Genomic DNA, 26,575 nt, shown 5'->3' with positions numbered 1-26,575 from the left:
AAATCTGAAACTAGCTCCCTGACACAAGCTGAGCGCTTTGGTTGGCTTTGCCCATTGGAGCGGGCCACAAGAACGGCTGCCAATTGAGTACATTGAAATGTACTAGAAATTACTACAAATATTTGCCATTTTTCAAACGTACATCCACTTGCTGCCCGCGATATTTTCAGTAATATAGAAACATATTCAATGGTTAAAAATATATATGCAAACGTGAGTAAACCATGAGTTAATTAGGTACATGTACACAGCAAGTGGCAGTAGTACCATTAAAGTTTCCTGTCAGGTACATTTGTAACACATGGTGCAAAAAGTACTATTATAGTCCGTTTTGGTACGTTTTTAACACATGTGGCAACTATGGTCGCCACAGCTGTTGGCCGACTGCAATGACTGCCAACGGTCACACTCAAACAAAATAAATGCCAAAAAACTATCGATTTTTTTATTGTGCGCCTTTTTGCTGTTTTAACATTGATGCGGAATTGTGTTGAAAAATGCAGCGAGTAAGTTGAAGTATTTATAACAAAAATTGATTTTATATGCATGTAATTGCTGTTACAAACAGGGCATAGACTCGTTCTTCAAGCGGCTGCCCGGCAAGAAGACAAGCGACGAGGATGCGACGCCTTCGCCGGCGCCCCGCAAACGCAAGGCGCTCGCCATATCCAGCGATGAGGACGAGGTGCCCGCCAGTCCGCAGCTGAGCAAGCACGGTAAGGAGTTAAAGAAAACGCGCCGGGCGCTAGAGAATGGGCACTCCAAGAAGCCCACGCTCTCAAAGCTGAAAGAGGCGCCCAAGCAGCAGCTGAAAAAGGTGAATCCCTCAGAGCTGTTTGGCGGCGAAACCAAGCGCGTGGAGGCGCCCAAGCAGAAGGAGCGCAGTGTCCTGGAAATGGAGGACGAGGCCATCGATCGCAGTCTCATGGAGGTGGATCTCGATGAACAGACGCCGCCGCAGCCGCCCGCTGTAACGCCCAGTCGCAAGCGCGCCAAGGCCAGCAGCCCGAAGCCAACGCCAGAGGCGACGCCCAAGAAAGCCAAGGCAACGACGCCGCGTGTCAAGCAGGAGAAACATGCGGATCTGGAGAGCAGCGTGCTGTCCGATGAGGAGCGGCACGAGCGCAAGCGCATGTCCGCCTTGCTCTATCAGAAGTACAAGAATCGCAGCAGCTGCCTGAATCCGGGCAGCAAAGAGATACCCAAAGGTGCGCCCGACTGTCTGAAGGGCTTAACATTTCTGGTCACGGGCATATTGGAGTCCATGGAGCGGGATGAGGCTGCCTCGGTTATTAAGGAATTCGGTGGCCGTGTCATGACTGTGGTGGGCAAGAAGCTCAACTATTTGGTTGTGGGCGAGGAGGCGGGACCCAAGAAACTGGCCCAAGCCGAGGAGCACAATGTGACCATCGTCAGCGAGGATGGGCTCTTCGATTTGATAAGGGAGAGATCAGGCGAGAAGCCGAGCGTTAAAGTGGAGCTGAGTCCCAAGGTGAAGCAGGAGAAGGAGAAGGGCAGCAGCTCGAAGATTAAGAAAGAGCACGAGGAGAAGAAGAGCAGCAGCTCGAAGATTAAGGAGCCCGAGGAAAAGCAGAGTAGCGGCTCGAAAATAAAGAAGGAGAATGAGGAGAAGAGCAACACAAAGATTAAGCATGAGCAGGAGGAGAAGAGCAGCGGCTCGAAAATAATGAAGAACAATGAGGAGAAGAGCAACACAAAGATTAAGCATGAGCAGGAGGAGCAGAGCAGCAGCAGCAGCAGCTCGAAGACAAAGCAGGAGCAGGAGCATGTAAAGAGCAGCAGCAGCAGCTCCAAACGGGAGCAAAACAGCAACGCCTTAAAGGTGAAGCCGGACCCAAGGGTTAGTCCCAAGGTTAAAAAGGAGCCCAACAACAATGTGGATGCAGCCAAGACAGAGGAGGATATCAGCAGCAACATGGCCTGGGTGGACAAATACAAGCCCAGCTCCATCAAAGAGATTGTCGGCCAGGCCGGACCGGGCAGCAATGTCAACAAGTGAGTAGTCGATATACAGAATTGACTGATTGAGCGATAGACAAACTGACTGAAAGACTGATTGAAAGTCGAACTGATTGATAGCCCGACCAATTGTCGGACTTACTAATTGATTGACAATCTAATTTCTTAATCTCGCTCTCCACAGGCTGATGAACTGGCTGAGCAAGTGGTATGTAAATCACGATGGCAAAACAAAACCGCAGCGTCCAAATCCCTGGGCCAAGAATGACGATGGCAGCTTCTTCAAGGCGGCGCTGCTGTCGGGCCCGCCGGGCATAGGCAAGACGACGACAGCGACGCTCGTCTGCCAGGAGCTGGGCTTCGATGCGGTCGAGTTCAATGCCTCGGATACGCGCAGCAAGCGTCTGCTCAAGGAGGAGGTGTCCAGCCTGCTGGGCAACAAGTCGCTCGCCGGCTATGTGCACGGCCAGTCGCAGGCGGTGTCCAAGAAGCACGTGTTGATCATGGACGAGGTGGACGGCATGGCGGGCAATGAGGATCGCGGCGGCATGCAGGAGCTAATAGCTTTGATCAAAGACAGCTCGGTGCCAATTATAAGCATGTGCAACGATCGCAATCATCCCAAGATACGATCCCTGGTCAACTACTGCTATGATTTGCGCTTCCAGCGACCGCGCGCCGAACAGATCAAGGGGCGCATCATGAGCATATGCTTCAAGGAGAAGCTAAAGATACCGCCCGCTAAGCTGGAGGAGATCATAGCCGCAACCAATAACGATATACGCCAGACCATAAATCACATTGCGCTCCTCAGCGCTGGCGAACAGCTGCCGCAAGCCACGACGAACCAACAAGTGGCCGCCAAGGATCTTAAGCTGGGCCCGTGGGAGGTGGTGCGCAAGGTCTTCACCGCCGACGAGCACAAGCACATGAGCATCTATGACAAGTGTGACTTGTTCTTCCACGACTACAGCATGGCTCCGCTCTTCGTGCAGCAAAATTATCTGCAGGTGCTGCCGCAGGGCAATCGGAATGAGGTGTTGTCCAAGGTGGCAGCCGCTGCGGATGCTCTCAGTCTGGGCGATATGGTGGATAAGCGCATACGCGCCAACTCCGCGTGGAGTCTGCTGCCCACGCAGGCTGTTTTTAGCTCCCTGCTGCCCGGGGAGTACATGTGTGGCCATTTTACGGGCCAGATCAACTTTCCCGGCTGGCTGGGCAAGAATTCGCGCAGCAACAAACGCTCTCGCCTGGCCCAGGAGCTGCACGATCACACACGCGTCTGCACCTCGGGCTCCAGGCTGTCGGTGCGTTTGGAATATGCGCCTCACCTGCTGGCCAATATTGTGCGTCCGCTGGCGCAGGAGGGCGTGCCTGCTGCGCTGCAGGTCATGAAGGATTATCATTTGCTGCGCGAGGATTTGGAATCGCTGATGGAGCTGACCACCTGGCCAGGCAAAAAGTCGCCCATGGATGCCGTGGATGGGCGTGTCAAGGCAGCGCTGACGCGTGCCTACAACAAGGAGGTGATGGCCTATTCCTATTCCGCGCAGGCCAACGTCAAGAAGAAGCGCGCTGAGGTTGCCGGCGAGGAGGAGGAGGCCGGTCTACTGCTTGGTGAGGAGGAAGGGGAGGGCGCTCAGATGGCAGCCTCCAGCGATGAGGAGGACCAGGACAAATTGGAGCTGGATGGGCTAATCAAGGCCAAAAAGAAACCGGCAGCCGCCGCCAAGAAGCCAAGTGCTAAAGCTCCAGCCAAGCCCAGGGCCAAGGCCAAGAAATGAAGAGTTGTTTCGCAAACTATTAGTTATTTAAGCAGCCATTAATGCATGCGATTTATTGTTTACATTTATTTTTTTAACGCCCAAATTCGTATGTTACAGAAAGAAAAAATTATATTTAAATAAGAACGGGCATTAAAATGAAAAAATCGACTAAAACTGGCTTCGTTTTGGTATTGATAAGTTGTAAAAACAACGATAAGCTGTGACGGGGGAAAAAGTAAATTTAAAAATACGCGCCTTAAAATTAAATCGATTTAAATTTTTTCATTATAACGACATGGCATAGTATCGATACCGATTTCTGTGCAGTGACTGCTTCTTTTAAAGTGACAATAGCACAGCCTATCGATATTTGGCAACACTTAGCTACCGATATTAATGTACACATATCACACCACTAAACTCGAACAGCTGTCAGAAGTAAAAATGGCGTTGTCGTGAACGGTTCGGACAAATTTCCATGCACCGCGCAAAAATTTCATTAAAAAAATGCAATTTTAATTTTCAACGGGCTATTGACAAAAATACAAAAAATAACTGTTAACAAAATGTGCAGCTCTGACAATACAATTTGACCAGGAAAAATTAACATGTGCGTGCAGTATTATAAGTATTTATTTGCCATTAAATTTTCGTTTTAGATGTTTACTTGGTTAACCGATTTTTGCACCAGTGAAAAATTCCGTGTCTGTGTGTAAGTGTCGCGCTTGTGTGTATGTATGTGTAAAGGGCGCAGCAGCAGCGCATGAAAAATAACGTAACTGACAGTGTAAATTTAATAGAGTGCCATAAATTCAATTAATTTAAACAAAAAAAGTTCAAAGCGTGCTCTGTTCATTGGCGAAACTCATTTGTGTCGTTGTAAACGCTGAAAATTCAATAAGCACGCAAAAATTCCAGAACACACACACGCACACAGAGAAAGGCGTACAGCATCACACGGACAGGCACACGCATACGCGCGCACGCACACAAAGGCAAGTGTAGACTTTGACAACAGCTAACTGGGTGGCGCTGCGAGCACTCCTCTCCCCCCAATCCGCTCATTTGCTATTGTGTTAGGCGCAAGGACGTTGCGTATATGTATACACAATACAGTTACCCATGCATGCGCACCAGCCTACAACAATACAACTGTTAAGGCATGCCTGAATAACTGTAAACAATTGTCACCGCCTGCCGCGCCTTGATTTATTTGTTATATTTGCCTGCACCTCTCAATTATTTTTTTGGCCTATATGTTTACCTTTTCACCCAAACACACACACGCACTTGCTAGCGCCCTTTAAATTCAGGTCATTGCATTTGTTGCTCCCACGCTGCGCTCTCTCTCTTTTTGTCAGGTTCGCACGCTCTCTGTGCCAACCTCTCACCACTCACTCACTCTTGTACTCATATCCAGCCTGTTAGACTGTTGATTTTTCAATAAATTTTCGCTTTCATTTCGTGCGGCTGAGCTTTTGTCACGCCAATCAAATAAAACGCACGACTGCAAAGCCTCAGTCGCGCGCTCTCTAGCGGTAGGCACAGCTCTGCTCGGACTTGCAGCTGTTTCTGGACGATTTTTTTTTGCACCACTCGCACTTTTGCATTTGCATAATTAACAAAAATAAAAAAAACATGTTCAGCTCGATAACACACACACACAAACACATTTAAGCAATTGATATGTTTGTTTAGCGGCTTTTCGTGTACAGCTGCTTCGTTTATTAGTTAAAGGCAGCTGATAGCAAGAACAACACACGTTGAAATATAGATAAACATTTTTGTTGTTGTGCTTGCTGCTGTCTATTTACACACGCAGTTCGTTATCAGCTTAAGTCTGCCTGTATGCGTATGTGTATGTGTAGGTGTGTGTGTATGATTGTGTGTGTGTCTGTGTGACTGAGGGAGTAGGCTAGAGATAAGCGCGACAACTCACTTGCCAAGGCGGAGGCCAGCAGAAGAAGAAGCAGCAACTTGTTCAAAATAACAGTTGTTCGTGGAGCTCTTGATTTTTGCGAGTGGGGTTTTACTTTTTTTAGGTTTTTTCTCTTTTTTTTTTGGTATCGCCGCCCTTTCAAGCGCAAGTGCTGACATCATCAGCAGCGTTTTAGCTGTGTATGTGTGTGTGTGATTGTCCCATTCTACGCCTTAGGCTGAATTTAATGAAGTTTAATTTGAGACGAACGGCAATTAATATGTAAAGACAAAGTAAAAATGAGAATGAAGGGTTATCTTCGGCACGCCGAAGATTTAATACCCTTGCAGACTGAGCATTTTCATAATGCTTTTCTCGTATCTAAGAAGCACAGGGAAAATAGTTAATGCCAAGTATGGTTGATATCTTGAAAAACAAAAGGTTTTTCATACAAGTACCTACTTTTCGACCTATGGCAGCTATTTAATATAGTGGTCCGATCCAGCCGGTTCCGACATACGTACTGTGCGCAACAGAAAGAGGGACGTATGCAAACTTTATGACGATAGCTTTGAAACTGAGAAACTAGTTTGCATAGAAACAGATAGACGGACAGACGGTCATGTCTATATCGACTCGGCTTTTGATACTGATCAAGAATACATATATTTGATGCATAACTTTATACTACGCTATACAAAATTATTATACCCTCTGCAAGGGTATAAAAAAAACATTTATGTATAGTACGTATCTTCGCAGTGCCGAAGATGAAATACTCTTGCAGGCACAAAGCTTGTTTTCTATATAGCCACAAAGGGGATTTTCTTACAAAAATCATCATGATATAGTAGTCGAATGTTGGTAAGATTTCGCTGGAAGAAAATTGTAATTGTTGAGTTTGGCTAAGACATCTTGATAGACAAACGTCTCTATTTCCCGCAGATGATTCCTATTGAAGCTGTATCTCAAAGTATCTCAATGCTTATCAGTTAAAAAAAGAATTGTTAAGCTCGTAATTTAAGGTAGGTGGTTTAAGGTAGCTTAGTTTAGATAATTACAGTTAGTTGTTGGTTTATGTATACGTTTATTTTGTTTGGACTAGACTATTTTGTTGTTGTCTGCATGCTACAATAAAGGCGTCGATCGACTAGGTCTGTAGGTTAAGCCTCCTTTTTCTTTGCCTCCTTAGCAGGTTCCTTGCCAGGACGTTGGGGTGGTTGCGGAGCTTAATCAGGTAGCTCGCTATTTGTGCGTTGACAACGACACCTATTATTGGAACATTAAGGTCCTTCGCGATGTCCCGGGTGCGAATATACCATTCGGCTCCAGACATTTTTCACAAGGTCTTGGCTAGAATGATGCGAAGTTTGTTTAGATGAGTTTTTGCTGCTATGTCATAAACCTGGAGCCCCTATCGCCACGCAGGGGCTAGGATTACCTTATAGATAAGGACCTTGTTTCGGAGCGAGACTTGGTTGTTGGGCTCAAATGCCCGATTTTGCTTTTCATGCTGTTGGTTACTTCGGTGACAATTCTAAGAGACTTCTTTTCACTCTAATTCCCGTTGCTTTGATTATAAATATCGATTTTGAATTACTGACCTAAGACATTCAGTTCCATATTTTGGCATCAAGCTAAAAACTAGTAGGAAAATCTTTTTATTGAACGCGTTACAAACTTCCTTGATTATCCCAGACAGCTTTTGTTTAGCTGCCTCAAGCGGAAAAGTGGTTTCTCTAGCGGTTCTTTAACCCATTTCACGTCTGCGAACGTTGTCAGAGACCAGTTCGATGATGAGCTGGCGACAAGTTCCTCAAGACTTGTCATTAATGATGGTTATGGTTCTCCATAAGAAGGATTGACTGGTAAAACTGCATTCTATGTGGGTGCCGTTAGGGGCATGCCGCCGGCGGCAGCAAATGCAATTAAAATCGGATGAGAGAAAGAAGAAAACTATGCTGACAGACAACTACATTTTTGCCACATGTGGCAAGAGTTTTTATGCGGCTGGAATACACACACGGAGCTGATCATAAAGCAAGAGTCTGTCTGCGGTGTGAGGGGAACATGTAACAACGATAAACAAATGCGAGATACATATATATATACATATACGTATGTATGTGTATATAAAAGTGCAACTGTTTGGTACTGTTCCTGGTTGTTCGGGCTGCCGTTTTTAAAATACTCTATCAAAGAGTTATATTCATTTTGTCAGGCAATGTGGAACGCATCTGCTATCCTAAAAGTATATATACTCCTAAGTAGTATAGGTAGTAGGTTTTTAAGATTTTAGGATAAAATTGGCTTGATTACGTTTATTTGTTGAAAAACAAAGCTTAAATTCTCACGAATCGAAATATATCACAGAGAACGAAATATGTTGCCTGTACGTTTTCTCATAAGAAACAACATTTTTCACATTTGCCTCGAGTAATTCGGCTTTTTTGCGATGATTTATTGAATTTCGTGTCGATGTTATGCAAATATATCGCAGAATGTGAAGTTTGTAAATGTAACATATTTTGAGCATAGTGGAATCAGGCTATAAGAGACCCTAAATCAGAATCTCATCAATATCGAACTGCTTCTTCATATAGCTATTCTAAAGAAAATATCAGTCGGAAATTGAAATTTTGTATGTGACTTTATATATAGAAGTGTATTTAGGCTTCGGTATTTGTTATTTCTTGTTAAATACATATTTTAATGAACTGCACAAAGACGAACCGACTTGGCTGAGTTTGACTTTGAAATGTACTCGCGACGTAGCAACAACAACTGCCTGACTGACAGAGAGACAGAGAGAGCGAGAGGTGGGCCTACGTAGTGCATCCTTTTATATATACGTATACCATCGTATATCGTAATTTGGTTTGCCTTGCATGTTATTTTTAAAATCAAGTACGATGTAAAAAGACGCGCGTTGCCATGTGGCTACGGATGCAATGGAATGGAATGGGTTGGGTTGGGATGAGTTGATGCTACTGCATGGATTTTTAGCTGCCTACGCAGACATCCATCAGCGATTGCTTTAGTGAGTTGTCTTTTCGGTTGCTCGTCAGCCGCTGCTTCTTCGTGTTTTACATAGTATACCAAAAATTGAAGTGATTCATCATGGATTTTGGCGTTTCGAGTTTATTTTAATTCAGATGCATTGAGACACAAGCTAGGATAATAGCTAAAGATTGTCTAAATTAACAGAAAGAGGTTAAGGGCGGGGTGGAAAACTTTAATAAGGAAAGTACCAAGATGATTTCACGAGATAAAGGCTTTATTTAGGTTTCCTATGTCTGTTGGGCGGAACCGCCCATTTGTGTTTATTTATCGAAAAACTTTGTTGTATGTGTGTTACATAAACAATATTAGCAATAAATATTTTAACAAAGATCCCGAGATATTAATGCTTGAAACTTAAGCACTCTAGCAAAAACTCTAAAAATAATTTCCTCAAGACGTCAGTCATATGGAGAATGGTTTGTTAATATGCAGCACAAACCACGAATACAAAAGAAATCGGCAGAAAAACTCAAACTCAAACTGAAACTCATAAATACAATGCGAAAGCCAACGCACTTGAAACGTTCCGTCAACAAACCGCAATTGAAAATACACACCAGATGTGGAAATCAATTAGTATTGTCAAAGCATTTCTGTAGACAGTGACAAGCGGCAAACAGGCAGAGACCCAACAGCAAGCGTAGAAAACCTATGCAGATACACAGATACAGATACAAACGTATAGATACAGATACAAGCTGCCAGCTTCAAGTTTTCGAAGCACTCTAAAGGGGGGAGGAGGCATTCCAAAGCAAGTGGGCGCATTGATTAGATATTAACTGTCAGTTGAGTGTATCAAGAGGCCTCTCTGTGGCATATAATTTATAACAAATGACTGCAATTTGTCGCAGCTACAAAACTATCTAATATCTTATGAAGACAGAGATAGATAGAGAGAACGAGAGAAAGGAGGGAAGCTCAAGTGCTGTGACAACCTTGCTGCATGCAACTTGACTGACATTTCAACAAGCACGCTCAAAGGGTTGCAGATACGCACACACACTTACCCCCACACCCGTCAGATACAAGATACAAGTGCTCAAGTATCTGATGGTCAGGCACACACTTAAGTTGAGCTCAATTTGTATGCAGGCCGAGGGCTCAGCGCGCAGTTAGTAAATTTATGTTTATGAAAACGGATATGGAAATCGTTTATCGATCAAAGCCGCCTGAAAAAATAACAACAAATAAAACTTGTTTGCAAGTCGCGTGCCGATTAAAACTTGTACTTTGAATTTAGTCATAGATATAGATAAACACACAAAGAAATCATAATGAAATTAGTTTTAATTTGACCAAAGTGAAGATTTCTTTGTCTGACCAAAAAATTCCTATTTCAAAAACTATTTTAAAATTAAGTTCAAATTTTAAGCGCTTAGTCAAACTCGGAATAGTGTGTATTTACATGTATATATATGTATATGTATTTATTTATAAGATTCTCGCTTATATATTTCTATCCCTGGCTTTAGTAGCTTTATTTGTTGAGCTGAGTTTCTGTGCTGCTTTGTTGACCCATTTCATCTGTTCGCTTAACTCGTTTTTTGCTGGACGACAACAAGTTCCAGCCAAGTTCTCGAGAGTATCTCTCTATTTGTAGCTGTCGCCGTTGTATTTGCCATTCGTTAAATTATTTTGTGTCCATACAAAATGCGAAATCAATTCAATAAGAATAGCATCAACAACAACACAAACAATCAAATCAATACGAATTTCATTAAAAATGGAGCGCAAACAACGTGATATAATGTGAAATACAATCCAGCAGCGCTTATATAAAATAATCTGATGCATATAGATGTAATTTATTCGCTTTGTATTAGATCATTTGTTATGAAAGTTAGTAAAGCTTATTGGGTTTCAATCTGTAAATACACAAGAGTTTGTACCGGGTGACTGATTGGTTATCAAAAATCAAAAATTCCAATTCCAGATGAAAAAAGTATTGTTCAAAGTTTGTATGAATAACATCAACAACAACACATATAAATGTGCTTGGCAAACGTGACGTCATTCGCCTGCGTGGCTTAGAAGTCTAAGCGTCGAACTTACAGTTGGAAGGTCGCCAGTTCAAATCCAGTAGCAATTTGAATGTCTTCACAAAGAAAACAGCAATAAAAATTAAATTAGACAAAAAAGACGCTTACGTTTCCGCCTCCACAGAAAGACAGTTAAATGAAAGGAGGGTTTTCAATTTAGCGTTGGCCTGTTAATCTTTGGCAATAAAAATCATTTTAATGGCCTGCAAAACTTAATGATGCCTCGCTGATTTTGTAGCTTGGAGACAAGAGCTCATCTCTGGAACCGCATCCGTTGGCCACATACACTAAAATGGGTTAAAGTACCGCTATCGAAGCAACAGCGAAGAATCCAACTGGCCACGTTTGGAGCTGTCAACTGGCTGCCCAACTATGTCAGCAGCGTCAGCTGTGGCCATATGTGGCGGCATATTTTGCGTGCCAGCCCAACTACAACTGCAGCTAAATAGGCAATCATGTTGCCTGCAGCAGCAGCAGCTTTATACTTGGTCTTTTAATCAAAGAGTTGACAACTTTCCTGCAGAAAAAAAGTTTCTATGCCCCGTCTTTATCTTTATTGTGACCCAATTAGCTTTTTGCATTTTGCGTAAAAGTTTGCACTCGTCGCCGCACATCAAAACTTTATTGCTTTTACATGCTGTCAGGTGATGTAAATTTACGGTTACTTAATTAAGTTTTATGGGTTCGCTACGAGTAAAAAGACTCAAGAATGAGCTGAAAAGGGCAGCTGCCTTCTATGAGCCTTCTTTTTATCGTTTTAAAAGTAATCAAAATTATCAGGATCTTTTCAAGTTATCTAAACGAAATTTTACCTATATGTTTCTGGTATCTTTAGCTATAAACTTCATAAACCAAAAGTGGGCGGTTTCACGCCTACAACACAGGGAACTCACACATATTTAAGTATACTTTAAAGGCACTAAACTCAGGATCTTTTTGATTTATGTAAATGAAAGTTTACATAAATGTTGTTATTAGCTTAAGCTATAAATGCCATACAACAAAAAAAGTGGGCGGTTCCGCGCCCACGACCCAGGGAACTCACACATATTTGTGACCCAGTGAGCAATATAAAAGTCGACACAATAGATAAGTTCAAGAGTGGGCGAACTTATCGGCATGCTTTGGTTGGTCATGTTCGTCGTTTCCTCTCTACTTTTCCGCTCACTTCCACAATTTTGACAGTAAATAATTAAAAACACATAAAAACCCAAGCGCCCAAACAATGACCCAATAAAATTGTCTGTCACAAACAATTTTTAACATTCAAAAAGGCATGAACGACACGCAACAGCTCCAATGAAAATTGATTGCGAGAGAGAGAGAAAATGGAGTGAAAATTAAAAGTAAAAGCACCTGTGAAAATAAATAAGCTTATCGCAGGCGACCCAGAAAAATGGAAAAAACGGCGGTACACAAAGTAAAAATGAAAAATGTTGGTCGCTTAAAAGCAAAATATTGTAAAGCCGGAACAACAGGGAGAACCCGAGAGAGTGAGAGAGAAAGAGGGTGCTGGTATCAAATGGACAGCCCACGTGGGGCGCCCACGCGAAACCGGAAAGTTGAGCGCTTAAAGCGAAAACCGAAAACTTAAAGCTGGAGTGGAGGTTATGGCAGCGTCATTGTCTGAGGCCAACCTACATGAAGGCGGCTAGAAGAAGTTCGGCGCCAATTATATTGTGGGCCGCACACAGAAAATTAACAAGAGTGCTCTAGTCGAAACTGCCCAGCGAGAAGATACCCTGTAACCAGTTGCGAGCTGCCCTAAAAATACTCTTCTATAAAAGCTCGAGTAGTGCATGCTGCAGCTTAAGTAGCCGCAGTGCTTATTCGATCTTTAAAAATAACAGAAAATATATCTAGAAATCAAACTTGGTAGCTGAAGCTATAAGATCTCAGGGATATGCTCAAAACACGCTGGACTCAAGTCGATATCTATCGATTTAATGGAAATCGAATGAATCAGAAGATTATTGGAAACTTTATCAAGAACATATGAGCATAGACTCGGATTCTTCTCTTTATATACAATAAATCCCCTTTGCCTAGTTTTCCTGACTACAGGGTATATTATACGAAAAATTATGATAAAGATGGAGCCTCAGCAAACGTCTCGTCATATATTTATGGGTAGCTCGTAAATTTGACTGCGGACGTGGCCCGCTGTCAATTTGCAGATACAGGATGCCCGGGCCTTACGAATGGGGCGTGAAATGTGTGAATTTACGATGCGACATGATGAGCCAAGTAGCCGAGAGCACTCAGGTCGATCACGAGAACTCTCTCTCACTCTCTGTATATATATATATATATATATATATATATATATATATATATTTATAAATATGTCATCGATAACACTTGAACCAACGCTGACAACGTTCAATGACCCAGCACTCATTCACTCGATTCACTCACTCACTTATTCACTCCGTGAGTTTCTCATCAAACTTAGCTGCTGCTCAGATAACGATTCACCGACTCGCACTCGAGAGTCGACTCGTACATATATGTCATATGCGTGCCATAAAAAAATAAATAAAAATAAAAGTCTAGAAAATGCTTGACTGGTTCACTTACTCAGCCGCATAAGTCACGTTTTGGCACATACATAACTCACGAATGATTAGCATTTGCTCATAAAGTTTTATAGACAATGCGAGAACTGAAGAGTCTAGTACTTTTCAGTGTACTCTCTGTGCTAATTGCATGATGATTGATGCCCGCAGAGATAAAAAAATATAATGAAAGATGATGGGGGACAAGCTGTATTTGTTGCTGCTGGTCCAGTCTTTGAAATTAAATGTATCAGCATGAGAAGGGACAGAGAAAAGTAATATATTAGCTAGAATGCGCAAAGTATTATGAAATTCCTAAAAGCGTGTTCTTTTATTCAGAAGTTGGAACCCTGTGTTATGGTGTTGCATCAGATAAATGTCTGTGCCTTGTTTATAGAGCTATAAACAATTTCTTTTGTTTAGTTCAAAAAGATCCTAAGATAAATACTTCTATAGTTGACTTTGTTGCCAAAGAAACTGATATTGGTTAGGTATTATGTCTTGCTTATGCGAATATAGTTCTTCGGTTTTACAGGTGGAACCGCCTACTGGGATTTCTTTAGAAAGCAAGATTAGCTATCCATAAATATATGTGATAAGTTTCATAAACTTGACTTGAAAAGATCCTGAGATATTAGCTTTACAAACTGACTTGGACAATGGAAGTATCAATAAAAAAGAGTGCAAAATAATCATGTCAGTTTGCATAATCATGTCATTTTAAAAGTCTGTTCTTAACATGCGCAGACGGAACCCCATAATCTGTTTCTGTTATAAATAAACAGAGCTTATCTATACATGTACACGACAAGTTTCATTCACTTGGCTAAAACAGATCCCGAGATAAAGGCCATTAAACAATTGCGTGACGTCACTTTTGCACACATTTGACATCATACTCAAATCTTTTAATACCCGACTCAAATGTTCTTAAGTTATAAGGCCACACATAATAGCTATGACATTATTTTTATGAACTCCCAACTGTGTTTGAGGCTTAAGTTCATTTATGACTTACTTTTATTTATGTTTTGCTTTTTGTACTTGCAGCAAAATGAGGCAACATTCAGCTGAACGATGAGGAAATCGAGTCCACATGCGCGTTATAAATATTAATGAAGAAACCAAAACGAAACGCAACGAGAATTCAATTGAGCGAAGCAGCAGCAAAATATATTGCCAAACACAAGAATCGAAGACAACAACAATAAAAGGCACTTAAAAATATATTTTTTGGATGAACCGAGTCAAATGTAAAGCAGATGTGTGTGTTGGTGTCTGTGGCATAAAGTTGTGGCTTCCACTTTAATTCGACTTCTTGTTGTTTGATTTTCTGTTCTGTTTCTGGAAGCAAACGAATCAAATTGAATTGTGCCACAATCCACAGCTTTATACGAAAACCGAACCGAAACGAAGCAAATCGAACTGAACCGAAAGATATAATACAAGCCCAGTAGCATTCCAAGTCGTAGCATTTAACTAAGAAGAAATATAATAAAAGACAAGATTCGTGCAATCTATGCATGATATATACAAATCCATTCAGCTTGGAGTAAGTGCAGCAGGAACCAGGCCAGCGGCAGCTGTTGGTGACGTCTCCGTGTTGCGGTAACCAAAATTCTCGTGTACAAAATGTCACTGGCCGACATGGGCACAGTAACACGCTCCGCGGGCGGCGGCGGTGCTGGCGGTGGTTCGCGACACTATGATCTGAGCGGAGCGGGCGGCGGGGGACCTGGTGTTGTTGCCGGCGGTCGCATGACCCACTCGCTAAGCACGCCCAGCGGCGTCGATGGCACGCCCTCAACGCCCAGGCATCGCGGCGGCAAGAAGCTGACGGTGCGCATACAAATGCTGGATGATTCCGTTACCATGTTTCAAGTTCAGGTGAGTGTGCATCAAGAGGGTATTACAATACGAGCATATATCAATTGCCGATTAGTACCTGCAAGTCGATAAAGTCAGTCTGTCTGACGCTGAATCGGATGTGTATATCTCTATATATAAAACTGTTTGTCCTGACTGACTGACTGACTGATTAGTGATCAACGCACAGCCCAAACCGTAACAGCTAGGAAGCTGAAAATTTCACTGTAGTTACTTTATGTGGTGTAGGTGCACGGTAAGGCGGGGTTTCGGGAAATTCCACCCGCAAGTGTGGAAAAATCGCGAAAAACGTTTGTATGTAACTTTTTTGTTTACCATACGATCGGCCTCGAACTTATTTCCAAAGATCTTTGTTCAAATTCATTTGAGGGGTGTTTCACACTTTTAGGAAAATCCATCCCTCCTTGGTGCAAATGGGGGTCGACGATTTGTTGGATGACGTTTTGTGTTCAAATTTATTTCCAAAGATCTATAGAAAAATCATTTGGGACGTGTTCCACATTTTTCGCAAAATCTAAACTAATTCGGTGGAAAATGCATTTCCAAGATTTTTTTTGTGAATTTTAAGTCCGATCAGTTGCAAAATCATTTTCAAAGCTTTTTGAAAACATTGAGGCCGGGCAAGGCCGGGTTATACCCGCTAGTATAGTATATAGCTCCCATGGGAACAATAAGATCAAAATTTAGTTGAAAACCTGCTTGGCTGAGATGTCTGGGCTTCGGACTAGCAATCACAAGGTCACCGGTTCAAATCCGGCTGCAATTATCACACTAAAATCTTGAATGTTTTTGAAAAAATCTTAGTTAAATTCAGCAATGGATACTTAAGCATGAACTTATCCGTATCTGACTATTTTATCACATAACTTTCGTTGGAATAATAAAGGCATATTATAAAATATATATAATTATTTATATCTCAGCTGCTCTCAGATAACTTCTGATTTATTCTTTGAACTTCTCTTGGATGGATATAGATTTTTTCTTCTCATAGCAAAACCTTTTTACGATTACGTAATTGTCGTTAACTATGGTCTAATTCATTTAATATTCATTGATTTATTGCCGTCTGCTCGCACGATCTCGCCTACATACAAATTTTCAATTACTTTTCGACCCTATGACAAATAGCACTTACCCAGACCCCAAAAGAGTTTCGGTTACTTGCGTCATGCTTCGGCTTCGCCTAGAAGCAATGGCAATGTGCGCCACAACTTTTCAATAATTATATTAAAAAAGTTTCTGTATTTCTGCATTATCAGCAAAATTGTTGACTTTTCCTTTGCCGTTAGCCAGATAAGCTCCTAAGAATGTTTTCTGTAATAGAAAAAATGAAATAATATAAATTGAACAACAAAGCCTTTTGTTAGATAAATAAATTGGCGTCAAAATAAAAGGCGAGGAAAAATTTCTGTGTCATGGCAAATGAAATGCTTGAAAGGCAGAAAAACTGAAAGCTAAAAAGCTGAAAACTGCAATAAAACAGCGAATTTCTGTTTGAAGGGGGACGTTGAAAAGTTGCCTAACCCAACGTTTCTTTAGTTTTATTTATGAAAGCGAAATTTTCAATGTCATGGAATAGAGAAAATAGGAAAGCAAAGTGGAAAGGACATTTGCCTCAATTTTATCCATGTCATACAACTGCTCCCAAGTTCTCTTAAGCATCTTGAAACTTGTGCAAATATTTACAGATACGCATCACATGGTTTCTATAGTTTTGAATCTGTGGCTATAGCTGAACAAAGCTGTGTTTGAAAAGCCCCGCAGATATTTTTCGGTCCAACAAAGGACTCAACCACAGGTCAACTGTGCGGCTATCGTTTTGCTGACCCATCAGAATAAAAAATCACACACATTATACCCGACCACAGGACATTTCAACTGTCTTATAATACCCTGCAAACTAGTGTAATGTGTGAAAGAGGTAGAGAACATCAAAGGACTATTAAAGGACTGCCCCTACAAAGTATGCATATATTTTTGATCAGTTTCAATACTAATCTATCTGAACTCAGGAACTTTAAGGGGTGGGTTCAGTCGGAGCTTACGAAGATAAAAACTGTTTAAAGTTTCCGATAAGTTCGCACAAGTTCTTTAAAATCGCTTAAAAAAAAATTGTAGACACGGTAAAGAAATTAATTTTGCTAAAATGTTTTTAAACTGCTTAACTTTTTCTTTGTCAAGAGTTGTTGACTCCTTTTGACTTATGTGCAGGGCATTTGCTAGTTAACTACTTTCGGCCAAACCAGCTCTATTTACACATAATGCACTTGACCAAACTGGCGGTTAGTTAACGGCACATAAATTGCCACGACCACAAACCGATATTACAAAACACGAGCTGCGGTCGGTTATGGTTGTCAAATATGTTCAGAATAAGCTTTGGGGGTTGCTTAGCTGGTCATCTATTTTTAAGGTTGCAGCCCTTGGCAATAGATTGCACAAGCGGCGTTACGTATACGCAGCGTGCGCGCGCTTGAAGAAATATGTGTATGTTCGTGTTGCTGGCAAACAAATTTGTTACGTGCTTCAATTTTTAATAAGCCCGCACTGGACGTCATCAAAGCTGAGGCAAGGGTGCACTTACCGAGGGGTTGGGGCGTTCGGGCCATGTAAAGTAAAACTGCCAGCAGATGCCATAAAATTGTTTTTGTGTGTAGCACTTTAAAAAGCGCTCAACATTTCCAGCAGCAACAGCAACGCCTCAAGTGCAACTGGTTCACAAGGGTTTACTCTTAAACCAAACCAAACAACCCACTCACATACACAAAAACACACTCGCATGCCCGCACAACAATGCCAGCAGCAGCCACAACACAACAGCATAAGTGTGTAGCCAAACTATCGTCGGGTTTTGCTGTGACTAAAAGATAGCCTCTATAAATTATTTGTGTGTACTTAAATTTTATACATACTTGTCACAAAAGTTCACAGCAAGCGACCTTTTTGCTAAACATATTTAAGGCCAGCAAGTACTTATTACCCATTTTGACTTAAGCAACGAAATTTGTAATAAATATATTATTTTCTAGCCTTGGTACTCAAAATTTCACGATAATATCACATACGCTAACTATAGTTAAAAGTTCAGCCTCCTAGCTCTAATAGTTTGGGCTGTGCGTTGATCATCAATCAGTCAGTCAAAAATCATTTAATATTTAAATATTTGCCATATTTCACCATAGTGTTTCATAATATCATAAAGAGTAACTATACGGGAATCTAGATCTTAAGGGGTTGGTTGTGCGTTCATCACCAATCACTCAATCAGTCAGAAAAATCAGTTTTATATTTAAAGATTTGCCCATACATCATCTTAGTGTTCCCTACATTACATAAGGTAACTACTGTTAAAAATTCAACCCCATAGCTCTTACAGTTCGGGCTGAGCATTGATCATCAATCGGTCAATCATTCAATCATTCAGTAATGGGACAAACAATGTTATATTCAAAGATTTCAAAAATCGATTTCAAATATTTTTGAAATTTTTATGTTAATTGAGAGAGCTCTGCTTAGTAGTCCACGTCCCAACAAGCTCAAATTTTCAGCTAAAAAGGTAAGCATATAATACCCGTGATGTACAGCTTACAGGGCATAACAATGGTGTAACTAGCAGCAGCCATTTTGTTGTTGCAACATTTTTGTTTTAGCACACTTTTCGCCTCGCCATGTTGTAAGTGTGCGAAGCCTTTGAAATGTGTGTCTGCCGTAAGTTGGCTGAGAACTGAGGGTTGAGGGGGCTTAGGGCAGCCAGGGCGTGGCCACTTCAACTAAAAACCGAGTAAGCCTTTTGCTTGGTTGGGCTAATGGAGCCAGGAAGTGGAACAACAAAAGCAAGAAATATAACAACGACTAGAAAAGCCATTAACAAAACCCAAAATGACGGAAAACAAGGGGGGGAAACGCAAAAAGGAAAAAGCACTAGCAGAAAAATAAGTACAAGGCACAGGACAACAGCTGTGTTTGCATTAATGCGATTTGTGGTCAAATGCAGTCAAATAACAGCAGCAAGATTAAAAAGACCACGCGAAATAACAACAAAAATTGGTTTTGTGTTTCTTTGTTGGCGGCAGTTCGTAGACCCCTAATGAACCACAGTCTGGACCAGAAAAATTCAACAAGAATGCTCTGGCCGAGAGTGAACAACTAAAGGAGACCCTGTCATCAAATCAGCTGCATATTAAAGTAAATATTTTCTTAAATAACTTCTGTCTTTGTGCTCAGATTATTAAATAGTGTTCAGAGCTCAGATATGGTAGGTTTATGCTTTCATATACCACAAATGAACATTGTGCCGCGTCCGCGTAACCAATTTTGGGGGATGTTATCCCAAATCCTGATCTTTTGAAGGGAATATATAAGAGAATCTACTTACCTAATTTGGTAACTCCATCTCTTATAATCTTCGAGATATGTTTAGCTAATCTAGTCGTTAAATCGACATTTATCAATTCTTCAGGGCATGTATGTATTCCTAGTTCTTATACCCTCTTTATATTGATAGAAATGACTAGATTGCTGTTTCAGCTGATCAAGAATATATACCATATATATATAAATAGTGTGCACAAAAACATGATACCCTTTTTTTACACAATTTCAATTGGGCACAGGGTATACAAAAATATAAAGAAGAAACAAACTTTATTTTTGGAGTCAGCAGCATCCGCAACACCTCCCAAACCAGGTCTGCCAGGGGCTGCTTCTGCTGTTGATTGTGGGCGGGAGTTGGTGGAGAAGGGAAAATTTGTTGATTTGTCTGCAGCTTCTGTGTTGCCTCAGCCATTGGCTGGCTGCCTGTTTTCTGTGCTCTTGTTAGGCCCGAACACAATTTGGCTGAATGCCAAAAGCTGTGAATGCCCTGCCACGCCCTGCGCCAGCCGCAGCCCCAACTCCCCTCACTCACCACGGCCTCTCCACTTTACTTGTCGCATTAATCTCTTATGCGTGCGCACAGCCTGCTCTTCTGCCTAGACTTTAGTTTCTGCTCCCTTTTATATAATTATACATTTCTATACAGTTTTCGCATTCCCTAGCCTAGATATATGGAGGGAGAGAGGAAGTGCTCTTATACATATATTAATGCAATTTCATTTTATGCTTGGTTTCCATTTGGCAGCAGTTTCTGGCTAAAGATTGATGCGATTTCAGGTCACATTTCGTTGGCAGGTGCTTTGGGGCAACTTCTCAACTATAAATAGGATTTATTTTCAGGTATTTGATGTGCGGGAAAAGGCTTTGCAGCGCACTTGCTGCACTTGATAGCAAAGTAGCTGTGGAAATGGATTTTTAGTGCATTTTTCAGTATGCCTTTTGATGCATGAAACTCAGCAAATAGATTTAAGCATTCACCTATAAAATTTTTAAGTAGCTGCCGAAAAGCATTTCGGACCGAAAAATAAGAGGTTAAAAGGATATGAGTGCCAGGCTAGTAAACTATTTTAGCAGCAGATTTCTTCAGTTCTATCGATAGTACAGAATTTATCGATCTCCCAATATATATATATATATGTATATATATATATCAATTATATCCGTACTCCATTTTCTATTACAGGCAAGCATTAATCTTAATTTAAAAATTTGGACGATCAATTAATTGATCTATTTTTGCTGTTCTGTATCGCAGCTAACACCTTTTGTTTTGTACGCTATTCAACTGTTGACAAATCCTTAAGCCCCAGCGGACTTTGTGATTTCTGCAGGCAACTTTAATAAACTTTTCTATTAGGTTTATCAGAGTGAAGCCCGCATAACACAAAATTTATTGCGCCAGGCAGCTGTTTCAATAGACAACATAACCAACGGGGTGTGTGCTTGTGTGTGTGTGGGTTGGCTAATAAATGAACAAAAGGCAGAAAACATTGCAGTTAGTTTGATTTGGGAGCAGCAAGCCCTAGAGGGAATACACCTGCAGGCTGCATTGTTGTCAATTCAGCTATTTTCCAGCTGGATTTGGCTATTGTCTGAGCTCGTCAGCCGGAAAAAGTCGTCGTTTAAATTGATTTAGCTATTTTTTCTACAGCAGCAGTTGGCAACACTGGCAGGCTGCTGAGGGAGCCGCCTCTTGCATTTATTTCGGAGCCAACGACAAATTGTCAACAAACATGTGTGTGTGAGGGTGTGAGTGTGTGCTTGTGTGTTTCTGTTAGTTGTTTGCATTCGGTAGCGCTTCCTGTGCTTTTTAGACATTTCCGTTTGCTATTTACCATTGCCTTTGCCGGTGCTTATTCGCCGCCGTGTCCAAAGCTAATTGGCTGTTTGTAGCTGTTGAAAATCCCAAATTGGTTTAGTGGATTGGCCCATGAAGGAGGCTCTGATAAAAAACCGCGCCCGCGTCCGCTCCTGGCAAAATGTCAAAGTTCGGGCGTGGCTTTGGGGCCATTGTTGCTCCTCCTGCTGTTGCTGCTGCTGTCAGCCACGCCCTTCGCCCACCACTGCGACTGCAGTTTCTGGAGCAGCTGCTCTCATGGGCAAACCCTCACATTCTTCTTGCGCCAAAGAGGTTTTCTCGTTTTCTCGCTCCTGCCCAAATTAAATTAAATATGCCTCAGTTATTGTGCAAAACTTGTGTAAATTTCATTTTAGTTTGACAATTAGTTGGAACTGTGTGCCTGGCTTGTGGCCCAGCTTTGGGCGGAGCCATAAATTGCATTTGCTCAAATGCCATAAATAGTTTTCAGTCGGCAGTCTGAAGGGAATTCATTGTTAAATTGTGATAACAAGCGACAATTAAATTGCGCTTTTGTAACCGCTAGCACAGCTGCCAGATTGGTTTGGGAATTATTAAGAAACTTAGAGGGAACTAATGTAAGGCAGCAAGTTTAAAGTTTCTAGTGTGGGGCTCGCAATTATTTTATCAAGTTCCTATAAGTGATGTGCTTTCTATTTTAAGATTTGTTAGTTTACTGACTTTAATGAACTAGTTCATTGTTTCTGTTCAGTAATCAAGCTTAAGATGTTTATAAAACTTCCTCTTTCTAGTTTCTGTATATTGAAGAGATTTGATCAAATTGTGCAAGTTGGAACTAGACGATTAAACCAATTCAAATGCTCTGTTCTCAACCTACTTTTCTAAATGGGTTGTAGTTTGAAACTAGTTGGCGGAAATACTCAAAGTTGATATTTGCAACTAACTTGGTATACTTTTAGGTATTTGTGTTCTTTATGATAGTAATCTAATAAATCCTGGAACTAGTTCACAGAACCAGCTCATATTCCAGAATTCAAGATCGTTTTTTCCTGAAGCAGCTTTTAGTTTCTGCTCATAGCTTAACCCAACTAACTTTCTTGTTTTATGCATTCCTTATCGAGGGCTTTTGTTGTTTGGAGCCAGTTCATTTATCTTCACAGCTTAGCCAATAAATGTGCAACACAACAATATAGCACTTTAAAATCTTTTACATAATAAATAAAAATCAGTGCCTGCATTTTTGAATGCTTCTCACTTCCCCACCGAATTCCCCATTGACCTTAAAAACTCGGCACAAATGTTGCGCAACTTTTCTCTACTGTTTTTCGCCGTTCTCTTTACTCATCAAAAATGCATCAGCTATCCCTTTGTGTCCGCACATTGTTTGTTATTTCATTGTTTCAGTTGAACTCGTTGTTTGCTTTCGGCTCACATTTCAATTAAAAAGGGGTTGGCGCTTCATTTGTAGAGTATGCGGATTTATGATATATGTATGTGTTCTACTATAATTTCTTATATTTATTTAATGAAACATTTCTGTATTCTTATCAAGTCTTGACCACGCCCAAAGCCATTTGCATTGTGTTCTTGTTTTGGTAGCTTGCCAAAACCTAACACATAAAATATTCAAATGTCAGCCAAAAACATGTTCAGAGACAAAGTGGACGATAGGGTTAGAGGTTAGGCAACTGTGTGGTAGTTAAGATTTTAATCACATTTTGTCACGCCCCATGGACTGACAACATTTCACACTTCGAACAAAAATCGAAACTGAGAGCCACGGCACTTTGCTTGATTGCGGTAACACGCTAAAAGGTTGCTTCGTTTACTCTATAAATGTGTCGATAACATTTCCATTTCTCTAATGGTGCATAGGGTGCAGCAGCTGTTCAGTACCCGCTGTGGTGGGGCGGCCTCAGGGGGTTTTGTGGTTGTTGCCTTAGCCCGAAATTAGCATATTATACAGCATGGCACATGGCTCTAATCTAGACATGTGTTTGCCGCTTAACCTATTTGCAAATTGAAGGACATCTCAAGGATAGAGTTGTGTGTGCGAGTTAATGGATCATTAATAAGCTCTTGCTGATGAAATCTTCATTTCATCCAATTTGCGGTATGTTTCTAAATGAATTGGATACTGACAACTAATTAAATGAATATCCTTTATTATGTGATTAAAAGTCAAATGGAACAATGATAAATAGTTAACGTTATAGTTAGATAAATAGTTATGAAAAGCATAAAAACTCACTGACTGATGAGCTTGTAAACTCTTTAGGAAGCGTGGCGTTACCCAGCTGTTTAACAGATTGTTTAATATTCTCAAAAAGAGATGATTTTGAATATATTTCAATTATAAGTTTAATGTTATAGTAATATGAAGTTATTGAGACGTTTCCACACAATCTGGTCTGACCCATATTCCATTGTCAGGCCATGGAATATTACATTCCAACATTGCTAGGCTCTATAGTTTGAGTCACTCAGTAGACTCTCCTCCCCCGATTCAATTTAATATTCCATTTTGACGTTGCCAGACTGCGTACTATATATATCACCTATATATATCCAATGAGGTTAGCTTTGCTAAATTCTCATCTGACTTTGCTTGGATAGTTTAATATTGAATTCTAACGTTGCCAGGCCGTTTCAATATTTTAAAAAATAAACGCTTTGCAATCAATTTTACGCACAATTTACTCACAGCATCCATGCGACGGGTGTTTTGCGTGTGGGCGTAGGGGCGTGTCCAATCGCTGGCTAAGTTCGTTAAGCTTGTTTAAAAATGTAAACCGCGTCGCAGCTTAGATGCGCGTCCGACCGTTGCCACACGCCGTCAATTGCTTTGTGGGCGTTGCTCGTCTGATTGCATTTAAATAAATTTCAATTCAGTTGTCGCCTCGCCCTAACTACTGCTTCCTACTAACTGGGCCACTTGGCCGCCCGGCGGCTGGCCATTCCTAAGCATCAACTGTGGTCGCAATTAAGTTAAATAAAATGTAGGCCGTTTAGCTTTTTGCCCGCTGACAAATTGAGCGAACAGCCAACGGGCTGGAGCTGGCGGCGGGGTCAGGGCGATTTGAGTGCAGTGCAAATTCTAAGTAAATGCATAAACACATTTATTATTTAACTCAATCTAATGGCATTTTTAATCAACCCTAATGGTGTCTGTATATGTGTGTGTGTGACACACAACAACACATACTTGCAGGCCAACGTTGTGGCTGTTGATTTATGTGGCGCTAAGCCTTGTCGCATAGTTGCCAAGTTTTTAACTGTTTTATAAATAGGCTGTCGAGTCTCTAAAGTTAGGCGAGCGCATTATGCATGTACTTTTTTAAAAATGTGCTCCCTCGACTTACAATTCCCATAACTAAACGAGTTGGGGGGATCTAGTCGGATGTGCCCAACTAAAAGATACACAGTAGTGGGGATATTTATTTTGCATTAAAGGTCTCTCGCCCGAAGTTTAAACAATTTAAATTAAACCTTACTAACTAGAATTCGAATTCATTGAATCACGTTTGAACTTAAGCAAGATCGGATGAAAAAAAACTCATGCAACAGAAAGCTTTGAGCTGATGAACAGGGGGAGAGATTCGAAAAGCGAAATATTGTTTTAAACTTAATTTCTCGACCAATTTGCTTTGTCATTTTTACAGGCCAAGGCCTTGGGTCGCGTGCTATTTGAGCAGGTCTGTCGCCAGCTAAATTTACTGGAAGCGGACTATTTCGGTCTGGAGTATCAGGAAATATCTACACATACCAAATACTGGCTCGATTTAGAGAAGCCCATGAATCGTCAGGTGGGCCTATCTCTCATCGATCCGGTGCTGCGCTTCTGCATCAAGTTCTACACACCAGATCCAGCACAGCTGGAAGAGGAGTACACTAGGTAAGAGCCTTTAAATATATTTAACTATGAATAAATACTGATATATTGTATTAATTTAAGGTATCTATTCTGTTTACAAATCAAACGAGATCTGGCCACGGGCAGTCTGCAGTGCAATGACAATACCGCGGCCCTCATGGCCAGCTACATAGTGCAGGCATCGTGTGGCGACTATGTGCCCGAGGATTATCCAGATCATACGTACTTGTCATCCTATCGCTTTGTGCCGCACCAGGATGCGACCATGCAGCGCAAGATTATGGAGAATCACAAGAAGCACTTGTAAGCTGTAAAATATATAATTTTTGTTGTTTTGTTATCTCATTTTATAATCCCTTTTTACAGTGGCCAATCGCCCGCAGAGGCTGACCTCAATCTGCTGGAGACAGCGCGTCGTTGTGAGCTTTATGGCATGAAAATGCATCCCGCCAAGGATGTGGAGGGCGTGCCTCTAAATCTGGCCGTGGCGCACATGGGCATTACCGTGTTTCAGAACATAACACGCATTAATACCTTCTCCTGGGCCAAGATACGCAAGATTTCATTCAAACGCAAACGCTTTCTGGTCAAGCTGCATCCAGAGGGATACGTAAGTGTGTAAGAGGTGTAAAATTATTTTGATTTAATAGTCGATTTCTATCGCTTGCAGGGCTACTATAAAGACACCGTCGAGTTCTTCTTCGAGGGTCGCAATGAGTGCAAGAATTTTTGGAAAAAGTGCGTCGAAAATCATGGATTCTTCCGATGCACGACCGTGCAGAGCACGCCCAGGCGCAAAACTCGCGTGCTCTCACGCGGCAGTTCTTTTCGGTATGAATGAGGAAATTATTGTAACAATAAGTCGCTTTTCAAACTACTTTTCCACTTTTGTCAAACTTGCAGCTACAGCGGTAAAACGCAAAAGCAAATTATTGAATTTGTGCGAGAGAACTATGTAAAACGTCAGAACTTCCAAAGGTAGGTTTTATTCAAATAAGCCAACAACAATAAGAACAGAAGGAAAAACTAAACAACTACCATTGCAAGCAGCAGAAGCTGCTTTAAACTTAAGATTTGTTTTTTAATAATTATTATTTTATTATAATTAACAAAAAAAAATACTTTGGGTTACTTTCTGTAAAGGTTGTTTCTACCATGCAAAATAATTGTATAAATATGGTAAAGACAGCATTTCAGCATTTGAACAGCATTTGTTGCAAAACAAATTTAATCTTATACAATGTTTCTATTTTACTTGAATAATTTATCAAATAAGTAAACTTGATTTTAAAGC

General features: G+C 41.1%; 2 protein-coding genes and 1 long non-coding RNA gene across 3 annotated transcripts in view; all 3 read left to right on the top strand.

Moving 5' to 3' along the window:
- The first annotated feature begins 379 nt into the window (after positions 1-379).
- On the top strand, positions 380-3,920 carry Gnf1 (germ line transcription factor 1). The gene is made up of 3 exons (XM_064691501.1): positions 380-506; positions 569-2,016; positions 2,165-3,920. Exons 1-3 carry the CDS (start codon positions 498-500, stop codon positions 3,762-3,764), a joined length of 3,057 nt encoding a protein of 1,018 aa, XP_064547571.1. The 5' UTR covers positions 380-497; the 3' UTR covers positions 3,765-3,920.
- A 267-nt stretch (positions 3,921-4,187) lies between these two features.
- The window catches only part of LOC135435439 (uncharacterized), a 37,305-nt gene continuing 14,917 nt past the window's right edge, over positions 4,188-26,575 (top strand). Inside the window, exons 1-7 of the mRNA XM_064692498.1 lie at positions 4,188-4,741; positions 14,375-15,211; positions 25,070-25,302; positions 25,363-25,584; positions 25,648-25,891; positions 25,952-26,112; positions 26,185-26,259. Coding sequence (XP_064548568.1) covers positions 14,957-15,211; positions 25,070-25,302; positions 25,363-25,584; positions 25,648-25,891; positions 25,952-26,112; positions 26,185-26,259 — 1,190 coding nt within the window. The 5' untranslated portion in view covers positions 4,188-4,741; positions 14,375-14,956. The remainder of the gene's footprint in view (positions 4,742-14,374; positions 15,212-25,069; positions 25,303-25,362; positions 25,585-25,647; positions 25,892-25,951; positions 26,113-26,184; positions 26,260-26,575) is intronic.
- LOC135435806 (uncharacterized) lies at positions 18,654-19,463 on the top strand. Its single transcript, XR_010437438.1, has 2 exons — positions 18,654-18,770; positions 18,831-19,463. It is a non-coding gene; the product is annotated as an uncharacterized LOC135435806 (long non-coding RNA).

Source organism: Drosophila montana, unplaced genomic scaffold, assembly GCF_035044405.1.
Source record: "Drosophila montana isolate Dmon_TW-CO22-7 unplaced genomic scaffold, ASM3504440v1 contig_1505_1, whole genome shotgun sequence".
In the NCBI taxonomy this organism is placed as follows: domain Eukaryota; kingdom Metazoa; phylum Arthropoda; class Insecta; order Diptera; family Drosophilidae; genus Drosophila; species Drosophila montana.
This window is presented reverse-complemented; position numbering and strand designations above follow the sequence as displayed.